The 11,833-nt window shown below is 41.7% G+C and overlaps 1 protein-coding gene across 1 annotated transcript; it reads right to left on the reverse strand.

Annotated features, from left to right (window-relative positions):
* Nucleotides 1-2,085: 2,085 nt before the first annotated feature.
* On the reverse strand, nucleotides 2,086-11,828 carry LOC5517810 (melatonin receptor type 1A). The gene is made up of 3 exons (XM_001637761.3): nucleotides 11,782-11,828; nucleotides 11,086-11,216; nucleotides 2,086-3,495 (listed from the first exon to the last, which is right to left on the reverse strand). The coding sequence occupies exon 3, from the start codon at nucleotides 3,382-3,384 to the stop codon at nucleotides 2,230-2,232; it is 1,155 nt and encodes a 384-aa protein (XP_001637811.2). The 5' UTR covers nucleotides 3,385-3,495; nucleotides 11,086-11,216; nucleotides 11,782-11,828; the 3' UTR covers nucleotides 2,086-2,229.
* Nucleotides 11,829-11,833: the final 5 nt, after the last annotated feature.

Raw genomic sequence — 11,833 nt, forward strand, 5'->3', positions numbered from 1 at the left:
TACAGACATTACCCAACAGACAGCGCGCACTGTGCAGACATTACCCAACAGACAGTGTTCACTGTACAGACATTACCCAACAGACAGTGCGCACTGTACAGACATTACCCAACAGACAGTGCGCACTGTGCAGACATTGCCCAACAGACAGTGTTCACTGTACAGACATTACCCAACAGACAGTGCGCACTGTACAGACATTACCCAACAGACAGTGCGCACTGTGCAGACATTGCCCAACAGACAGTGTTCACTGTGCAGACATTACCCAACAGACAGTGCGCACTGTACAGACATTACCCAACAGACAGTGTTCACTGTACAGACATTGCCCAACAGACAGTGGTCACTGTACAGACATTGCCCAACAGACAGTGTTCACTGTACAGACATTACCCAACAGACAGTGCGCACTGTGCAGACATTACCCAACAGACAGTGTTCACTGTACAGACATTACCCAATAGACAGCGCGCACTGTACAGACATTACCCAACAGACAGTGCGCACTGTGCAGACATTGCCCAACAGACAGTGGTCACTGTACAGACATTACCCAACAGACAGCGCGCACTGTGCAGACATTACCCAACAGACAGTGCGCACTGTACAGACATTACCCAACAGACAGCGCGCACTGTGCAGACATTACCCAACAGACAGTGTTCACTGTACAGACATTACCCAATAGACAGCGCGCACTGTACAGACATTACCCAACAGACAGTGCGCACTGTGCAGACATTGCCCAACAGACAGTGGTCACTGTACAGACATTACCCAACAGACAGTGGTCACTGTACAGACATTACCCAACAGACAGCGCGCACTGTACAGACATTACCCAACAGACAGCGCGCACTGTGCAGACATTACCCAACAGACAGTGTTCACTGTACAGACATTGCCCAACAGACAGTGGTCACTGTACAGACATTACCCAACAGACAGCGCGCACTGTACAGACATTACCCAACAGACAGTGTTCACTGTACAGACATTGCCCAACAGACAGTGGTCACTGTACAGACATTACCCAACAGACAGCGCGCACTGTACAGACATTACCCAACAGACAGCGCGCACTGTGCAGACATTACCCAACAGACAGCGCGCACTGTGCAGACATTACCCAACAGACAGCGCGCACTGTACAGACATTACCCAACAGACAGCGCGCACTGTGCAGACATTACCCAACAGACAGTGTTCACTGTACAGACATTGCCCAACAGACAGTGGTCACTGTACAGACATTACCCAACAGACAGCGCGCACTGTACAGACATTACCCAACAGACAGTGTTCACTGTACAGACATTGCCCAACAGACAGTGGTCACTGTACAGACATTACCCAACAGACAGCGCGCACTGTGCAGACATTACCCAACAGACAGTGTTCACTGTACAGACATTGCCCAACAGACAGTGTTCACTGTACAGACATTACCCAACAGACAGTGCGCACTGTACAGACATTACCCAACAGACAGTGCGCACTGTGCAGACATTACCCAACAGACAGTGTTCACTGTACAGACATTACCCAATAGACAGCGCGCACTGTACAGACATTACCCAACAGACAGTGCGCACTGTGCAGACATTGCCCAAGAGACAGTGTTCACTGTACAGACATTACCCAACAGACAGCGCGCACTGTACATACATTACCCAACAGACAGTGCGCGATGCACAGACATTACCCAACAGACAGTGCGCACTGTACAGACATTACCCAACAGACAGCGCGCACTGTGCAGACATTACCCAACAGACAGTGTTCACTGTACAGACATTACCCAACAGACAGCGCGCACTGTACAGACATTACCCAACAGACAGTGCGCACTGTGCAGACATTACCCAACAGACAGTGTTCACTGTACAGACATTACCCAACAGACAGCGCGCACTGTGCAGACATTACCCAACAGACAGTGCGCACTGTACAGACATTACCCAACAGACAGTGCGCACTGTACATACATTACCCAACAGACAGTGCGCGATGCACAGACATTACCCAACAGACAGTGCGCACTGTACAGACATTACCCAACAATGTGCAGAATACAAACACAAAAGAATGATTGGTTTATTTAACCCGCTGCAATATGATAGATAATAAACAGATAGATAAATAAATGAATTGATAAAAAAATGAATAAGAAAAGAAACAAACAAACATCATAGATAATTATCTTGAAAACGAGTAAAATTTGTCTCAAATTTCTGAAAAATCTCTTAATTTACTGTCGTTTGATTGTCTTCGCGTCACCTCGAGCATGGACTTCAAATTAACAGATATTGATCTATTTCTACTGGTTTGTGGAAAGCGCCCATTTAGCGATGTCTTCCTAGACTCGCATTCGTGACTTTGATGCTTAATTCGGATAAGAATGCATCTATCAAAGAAGCTCCTAGCCCTCATCCCCCGACAGCACGGTGATTTATAGAAGTTCAAGATTCTCCGAGAAAAGTATCGCTGTCTGGCGGCATAAATGATTGGTTTGACGAAGCAATGACTCCACATGACTATCTTAAACGTCGAAGCCAAGCCCTCTGGGATCGTGATGGCCTGGAAGCCTACCAATAACATCGTAAAGCATGCCGGGAAAACTTGAAGAAGACTGGTAATGATGACGTACATGGAGGTGTAAGCTGACTTGGCGTAGACTTGAATGGCGATCTTTTGTGCATTTGACATAGCGCATGGGCAAATCCTGTGCTTTTTGTCGCGAGTAACTCGAAATATTTTCTTGAAACAGAACAAGATAACAAGTAGAGGAATTGCCACGAATAGGGTACAAATCAAGATTATAACTCCCAGTTCTATTTGACCAGTAGGATAAAGAAATTCTTGTCCGCATACAAAAAAACCTGGAAAGTAAACAAGGATAACTTTGTCGCTGAGCAGTGCCAGAAGTGGCAGGCCGGGAAGAAGCGCTAAAGCCCACACAAATACCACAACGTATATAGCTTTTTTCCGGCTGATTTTATGATGGGCCGGGTGAACAATCGCAAAATACCGATCTATTCCGATAACCGTTAAGTTTAGTACTGTGATAGCCGTCAAGTACATGTTCAGGAACGCATTAACAGCGCACATAATATCTCCAAGTCGCCATCCGCCACAAGCGACAGAAATCAACGCACAAGGAATCACGAATACCGTGGTGCCCAAGTCGGCAACACTTTGGCTCAGAATGAGCGTGTTTGTCGGCGTCTGCATTCGAGAATCCGAATAGATCCCGAGCATGATGAGCGTGTTTGCAACGGCTGAGACAACGATTATTATGACCAGCAGTATTGCTAATATTGGTTGCGTAGCCTCCACGGCTGTTGCTTCGATGAAGCTGGCATTCAGTGTGCCCTTCATCTTTTAAGATTTCTGTGTAGTTATTTGTTTTTTCGGGCTATGGATTCGCTTTGATGTTTGAGTCCTTGAGTGTGCGTCTTCTGGTTCGTTGTTATATCACATCCTAATCACCTGAAAATATTTAGAATATTTCAATTGTATGCGAGCAACAACCATGACAACAATTTTCTGTCAATCATTTGTGACGTTTTCTTTGGCGTCAGAAATTTGCGTCGAACATTTGTGTCACCGTTTCTTACTGTCATTTTTTCCATGTCAGCCTTTTGCCTTTACTCAATGTAAGAAAAATGGTACGCCGCCGTGTGTATTCGATGTCATGCGTTCATAGCGACTCAAATGTTCCACTTCTCTATGTGAGAAAAAAAAGAAACGGAACAAAATACCCAGTTGTTCTATCACCAAAAATCAATTAAATACGTTTGAATAAACTTGTGTACGGAAATTGTTGATCTATTAAGGTTGATTGATTAGGTTTTATTGTACTTTTCCTTGCACATGAAGAGATGGACAATTTCAAATCTATTTGTTGTGTAAATTGTGTAATTAAAAAACCATAACGGAAGTTGTTGAATAAGACAGTTCTTCATAGAAGTGTTTTTTTTTCTTGGTAATTTCCTATCGACATAGTAGTTGTTTACAAGCAAAACGGTCCGTGAACTCTTCTTTTTCAATTTAATTTGGAATTTTTCGTCATCAGTAAAGAAAACAAAACGCAGGAAAGACACCCAAACATAACCCGACACCAGCTTTCGTTACATTGTGGCTCACAACTCCCTGATTGTGGTAAAACTTTAGATCCCAGGTAAACAATTTTGATTAGATTTTGTTTTTCCCTTTTTATTCCTTCTATAGACAGTTGCATTTAATGAATGCTGGGCCGACGTGTAAGTAAATCTCTTTCCTGCCGTAATCTGTTTCCCACTGACCGTAGGGTATATTTCCTACCGATTAACACGTTCACGAACCACTTGGGGGTGCAAGGTATTTTTTTAAAACAATGATAGAATGAATACGAAGAAACCTAAAAATAGTAGAACACGTTTGAAAAACGGGTAATAATTAACCGGGATAACAAGTTTTGCAAACAAAATTGGTAATGCTTACTGAGACGCAGGCCAAAGCGCTGCAAAGCTTGAATAGATAGATATAAAGATAAGATAACTTTATCATTCCGCCAGAGGTATCTCAAGAATCTAAATATATTACAATATCATTAATTTAGTATCATTAATTTGTGAAAACCATATAAATGCATTAATAAAAAAGATTGATAAGTTAATAATAAAAAAAATGATATATCAATATATATATTATTCTCTCAAACGCCATCAACCACATTACTGTCTATTTTCAAGAAAATTTATGTAGTCTGTTTGGCTTAGAATTCTATTCGTGGGAGGGATACCTGTAAGCAGAACATACATTAACGCAAATTAGAACATATTCGTGATCACAGTTATATGAGTTATAGAGTTCATCGAGGAATGAACCCTCCCCCTCCCCCCTAGAGCCATTGAGCGATGACCCGAGCCCCCCCCCCCCCCCCCCGTACGACCATTGAGAAATGAACCCTCCCCCCCTCCCCCCCTAGAGCCATTGAGCAATGGCCCGAGCCCCCCCGTACGACCATTGAGAAATGAACCCTCCCCCCCCTCCCCCCCCGCATCCCCCCCCTTCAGCCATTGAGCGAATATGCCCAAAACAGCCAGCCGACACCGTCGGGCCTTTGCACTTTCAAATCTCAGGAACAGAAATAACAACAGCAATAGACAAATTAAAATCGGGAAAGGCCCCGGGTGCAGACAATGTTTTAAATGAAGTCCTAAAATGCGGTAAGGAGGCATTGAAAAATCCACTAAGAATTTTATTTGATAGGATATTAGCAAGGGGGGTATACCCGTCTATATGGAGCTATGGTCTAATTGTGCCAATTTACAAGAAAGACGATCTCTCTACGCCTGAGAATTACAGAGGCATAACTTTCAGCCACAGGGAAAGTTTTGAACGCGATCCTGAACAAAAGATTATGCAGTTTTTTGGTGGATAAAGGCATACATAAACCAGAACAATGTGGTTTTAGGAAAAAACACGGGACCGTACATAGCATTTTTGAAATGTAAACTTTAATTGATAAATATGTGAATTCCAAAAGGGGTACTATGCTTTCTGCGTGCTATGTCGGTTTCAGAAAAGCATTTGGACAGTGTACTCAGAACTAAACTTTTCAAAAGACTGGAATTGGTAGGAATAACAGGTCGTTCCCTTAAAAAAAGCTAACTTCAATGTATGCAAATGATAAATCCTCAGTAAAATTAGACAGTTTTTTTGACGCCGGTATTCAGATGTTACACAGGAGTGAAACAGGGGTGCATGATTTCGCCAACTCTATTCAACTTCTACCAAAGTAGCCTGCCAGAAAAACTCAACGCTAGGAATCGTGATGACTGTGAGATACACAATAAGACCTTAACATGCATGCTATACGCGGATGATCTGGTAATGTGCTCAAGATCAGCAAAAGGGTTACAAGGCTACCTTGATGTCCTAGGTGACTTTTGCGACAAGAGTGAGCTTTCCGGTTAACCTAGACAAAACCAAAGTACTGATATTTAATAATTGCGGGAAAATAAAAAAATAATTACATATTTCGTTATAAACGAGTAATCTAATTGAAAATGTGAAATCATATAAATATCTGGGCGCTCATTTCAGCGCATTCGGAGATTTTAGCTTAGCCAAACAAGAAATAAAACAAGCAGCCCTTAAGGTGCTTTATCAAATGAGAAACGAAATGGGCAACCATTTTGAAACCCCTGTACCCCTAACACTAATTATTTGACGCCTTAATATCGCCAAATCTTCTTTACTCCAGTGAGATTTGGGGGAAAGACTGCAAAGACAAGGTAGATAAAGACCTCATCGAGGTAGTGCACACAAAATTTATTAGATGGCTTCTGGAGGTAAATAAATATTGCAGCTCAAATGCGTGCCGGAGGTGGGAAGATTTCCACTGCGAACCCAGGCTAAATGAAGAGCATTGAAATATTGGAGGTCTTTAAGAAATTGAGACCAAAATAAACTTTCCAATAAAGCGTTGCGTGACACGTTATGACGTGAAAAGAAAGAATTCTGGACAAACAAAATTAAACATATTTTAAATCAGGTTCGGTATAGGAGAAATATGGTAAACCCCACTCGACGCAGAAATACCAATAAATCTCATAAGACAGAGACTGACAGATAGAACAACAAATCTGGCTGAATAAAATTTATAACCATAAAAGGGAAGACCCTCGACATAAAAACAAATTGAGAACATTTATCTCTCCCAAGTTAAAAATGTTAATCACAGAATTGCCCTAACAAAGCTTAGACTAAGCAACCACAAACAAGCTATTGAAACTGGACGTCACACATAACCGTACACTCCCCCTGAACAAAATGTGCCCGATATGCTTGGTCGTAGTCGAGGACGAGGAACACTTTATGAGGGAACAAATGTATAGGGTTTTTCAATCCGCAACAAAACAGAATCTAAAAGCAATGCCTACTTGTGATAAGTTTGAAACAGGAGAGTGCAACCAAAAAAGAAATAGCTCAATTTGTAATAACAAAGCAGCAAAAATAAAAAAAGCGTTTTTTAATTGGAATTATATAATGACATCGCTACAAAGTACGATGATAGAGAATTTATTTTAAATAGGAAAATAATTGAAAAAAATGAGCAATGACCCCTATACATTGAGTAATAACTCGAGCCCCCCCTCCCCTACAGCCATTGAACAATGACCCGAGACCCCCCAGAGCCATTGAGCAAAGACCCGAGCCCTCCCCCCCTCCCCCATTGAGCAATGACTCGGGACTCACAACCTTGTCCTAAATCAGCCTTGACGAAACCTATCAAGTCCTGGATCAGCCTTGACGTAACCTGACACGTCCTGGATCAGCCTTGAAGTAACTGACAAGTCCTGGATCAACCTTTACGTAACCTTATCAAGTTCTGGACCAGCCCTAACGTAACCTAACAAGTTCGGGATCAGCCTTGACGTAATTTATCAAGTCCTGAATCAGCCTTGACGAAACCTATCAAGTCCTGGATCAGCCTTGACGAAACCTATCAAGTCCTGAATCAGCCTTGACGAAACCTATCAAGTCCTGGATCAGCCTTGACGAAACCTATCAAGTCCTGGATCAGCCTTGACGTAATTTATCATGTCCTGGATCAGCCTTGACGAAACCTATCAAGTCCTGGATCAGCCTTGACGAAACCTATCAAGTCCTGAATCAGCCTTGACGTAACCTGACAAGTCCTGAATCAGCCTTGACGAAACCTATCAAGTCCTGGATCAACCTTGACGTAATTTATTAAGTCCTGGATCAGCCTTGACGTAAACTGACAAGTCCTGGATCAGCCTTGACGTAACCTGACAAGTCCTGGACCAGCCTTGACGTAACCTAACAAGTCCTGAATCAGCCTTAACGTAACCAGTCCTGGATCAGCCTTAACGTAACCAGTCCTGGATCAGCCTTGACGTAACCTGACAAGTCCTGGATCAGCCTTGACGTAGTTTATCAAGTCCTGAATCAGCCTTGACGTAACCTGACAAGTCCTGGATCAGCCTTGAGGTAACCTGACAAGTCCTGGATCAGCCTTGACGAAACCTATCAAGTCCTGGATCAGCCTTGACGAAACCTATCAAGTCCTGAATCAGCCTTGACGTAACCTGACAAGTCCTGAATCAGCCTTGACGTAACTTGACAAGTCCTGGACCAGCCTTGACGTAATTTATCAAGTCCTGGATCAGCCTTGACGTAAACTGACAAGTCCTGGATCAGCCTTGACGTAACCTATCATGTCCTGGATCAGCCTTGACGAAACCTATCAAGTCCTGGATCAGCCTTGACGTAATTTATCATGTCCTGGATCAGCCTTGACGAAACCTATCAAGTCCTGAATCAGCCTTGACGTAATTTATCATGTCCTGGATCAGCCTTGACGAAACCTATTAAGTCCTGAATCAGCCTTGACGTAATTTATCAAGTCCTGGATCAACCTTGACGTAACCTGACAAGTCCTGAATCAGCCTTGACGTAATTTATCAAGTCCTGGATCAGCCTTAACGTAACGTAACCAGTCCTGGATCAGCCTTAACGTAACCTGACAAGTCCTGGATCAGCCTTGACGTAACCTGACATGTCCTGGATCAACCTTGACGTAACCTGACAAGTCCTGGACCAGCCTTGACGTAACCTAACAAGTCCTGAATCAGCCTTAACGTAACCAGTCCTGGATCAGCCTTAACGTAACCAGTCCTGGATCAGCCTTGACGTAACCTGACAAGTCCTGGATCAGCCTTGAGGTAACCTGACAAGTCCTGGATCAGCCTTGACGTAATTTATTAAGTCCTGGATCAGCCTTGACGTAGTTTATCAAGTCCTGAATCAGCCTTGACGTAACCTGACAAGTCCTGGACCAGCCTTGACGTAACCTGACAAGTCCTGGATCAGCCTTGACGTAATTTATTAAGTCCTGGATCAGCCTTGACGTAGTTTATCAAGTCCTGAATCAGCCTTGACGTAACCTGACAAGTCCTGGATCAGCCTTGACGTAACCTATCAAGTCATTGATCAGCCTTGAGGTAACTTATCAAGTTTTGGATCAGCCTTGACGTAACCTGACAAGTCTTGAATCAGCCTTGACGTAACTTGACAAGTACTGGATTAGCCTTGACGTAACCTGACAAGTACTGGATTAGCCTTGACGTAACCTGACAAGTACAGGATTAGCCTTACCAAATCACCTTTTTTATCAATTATTGTGTTGTCAGTCCTGAGCAGCCTCTCCTGAGCTGCTAAGCAGCGACGACGCAGCAAAGATTACACAAAAACGCGGAAAAAAACGATGGAAAATTCAAGGGCTATTCTGTGTTCCCCGGAAGCGCGCGCCAAAAATAAGTCTGCCTTAGAGTTCAAAGATAGTCGGGTTAAAAGCGTGAGCATTGCGTCCTCGCCAGACCTTGATGGTAGTGTATCCACGTCGTGCTTTGAAGAAAAACAGTTGAAATAAAAAAGAGTGTATTGCACATCTTACTCTTTGAATTGTTTTATTTTTCTGAAAAATTGCACGACGTTTACATTCGCATGAATGCAAACGCGAAAAGAACGTCACGAAAGAAGAACGGCGTTTTTCAGAAGGCCTAAACCTCTAGACTTGCAAAGCGATTCAAAATGCAGATGTCTGTTTAAGAGGATCAAACATATAAAATCTATTATTGTTATCAGTAAGCAAATAAAAATCTCAAGAAGGCACAAATATATAAAGAATAATGGTAAACAAGAACATAAATAATTTGCGCCTAAAAATTGAAAATAATAGTAAAATGGTTAACTTATGGCTAAATCAGATTCACTAGGTTCGGCTGTCCTCCATTTGCTGAGAAAAACTAAATCAGATAATCAAAATGAAAATTCAGATGTCATTCTAGTCGCCAAATCTCAACTTTGAAAAATAAATATAATACATATAATTTTGTTAATATACCCGAAAGGCTCTGTTACTACGGTTAAGCATTGTCATCGGTATCTATTAAACTGGATGTTAAAATAAGGAAATGTCATGTTTGATCGACATGAGCTTTCATTCCTTTTTATTATTTGAACTTCACGTTGTCTGTAGCCTTGTTGCTGCCATCGATGAGAAATTGTAATTATTTTTGTATGCTCCTATAAAAAGGTTAAAAAAGACTTAATTAATCAAGAACATGTCTGGTAAAATGCCGTCTTAGCGGACGATTTTCGAGCCACTAACAAATTGACGTCATCCATACCTTTTTGTTTTGTTTTAGAATATAACGCAGCTGATTTATCACAATTCAACAAATTGCGGGTGATGGTTCAATTGAAACAATAATCCGAATAATAAATGTTTTAGCCAAGTAAAAATCTCTTCGAAATTCTTACTTTTTACGTATATTTTCATTATTTCTTAATGAACACAAACAGTCATTTTTAGATTCAAAATAGCATCATTTCGAAGGCACAACGACAACAAGGCAAATAATTGTAGAGAGTATTCTTAGATTATTACAGCTTTAGTGCTTGATGAAACCTCTCTCAAGGAGCCTTCATAAGATATCTCTTTATATTTTTCTAGCTGATTGCTTAATTTATCTAATGTTGTTTGATAATTAAGCAATCATTCTATTTAAAAAAAAAAAAACTCGGGAAAGTTAAATTTCGTATTGAGCATTTGAGCTTCCTTAAGTGCTTCTTTTGAAAGACTCAAACATTAGGAAGTAAAGGAAGTATTTTTCAAGAGAAAAGTACTAGCAGTAAATGAGTGTATTTTGATAAAACGGAAATGGTGTTGAGATCTAAAGTGCACATACAACCTCAAGACATTTATTGCGGAAGACACAGCTTATAGCGGTCATAACAAATCCTTAGACGTGCTGATATCACACGATCAAGAAACAGGATAATGCCATAACAAGAATCGTTTAACGTTCTCAAGTAACATAATAACGTTATGTATACACAACTTAAAGCAAAAAAATTGATACTATAACGTTACTTCTTGCTTTTCCTACTTGTGTTTGCGACCAAGCGTTAAAGCGCTACCCCATTGGCTATGGCGAGGTACATCACTTTCGCAAGCATTCAACCAGAGAGAAAATATAGTATCAAATATTTGTTCCTTACCGTTGCTTTAGAGTTTCCAGAAGTTCTTAAGCGAATACACCTTGTTCTGATAATCCGGGCCGGTTAGTTGAGACTCAATGTCTTTCCACTAATACCGGTATTAATGTTCAACAGCGGCTTATTACTATTGGCTACAAAACAAATGAAGCGTTTTGGCCAATCACCGCAGAGTGGAAAGCAAAAATTATAAATAAATGTACGAGCTCGGCCGTCCTTCTGATCAGCTGATACTTTCTCCCAATCGAGATTACAAAACTCCCTTTTCTCGAATGTGAAAACCACCTCGACCAATCACTTTTCATACGCTACAAGAAAAAACCCATAAAATCCGCAAAATAAGCAAAAAAACGCGTTTCCATAGCACACAGGCGCTCGGAGAGAACCCTAGCGGAATGCCATGTCGAGAACGGCGAGCGAAACCCAACCCGGCAGCCTCCTTATCTTTCTTTTCCCGCTCGCCACAGGAATCCCAATAAAATCCCTAGAGGTGCCTGCTGAGAACTCCCTGTAATATATAAGAGCGTCTCAAGCCTCTAATTTAGATAAGAAAAGACTAACCTGTAAGAGCGTCTCAAGCCTCTAATTTAGATAAGAAAAGACTAACCTGTAAGAGCGTCTCAAGCCTCTAATTTAGATAAGAAAAGACTAACCTGTAAGAGCGTCTCAAGCCTCTAATTTTGATAAGAAAAGACTAACCTGTTGCCCAAGATAGGGGCTCGATTTTTTTAGAAACTGTAGTGACTTAGCT

The sequence above is a fragment of the Nematostella vectensis genome, chromosome 5, assembly GCF_932526225.1.
Source record: "Nematostella vectensis chromosome 5, jaNemVect1.1, whole genome shotgun sequence".
Classification (NCBI taxonomy): domain Eukaryota; kingdom Metazoa; phylum Cnidaria; class Anthozoa; order Actiniaria; family Edwardsiidae; genus Nematostella; species Nematostella vectensis.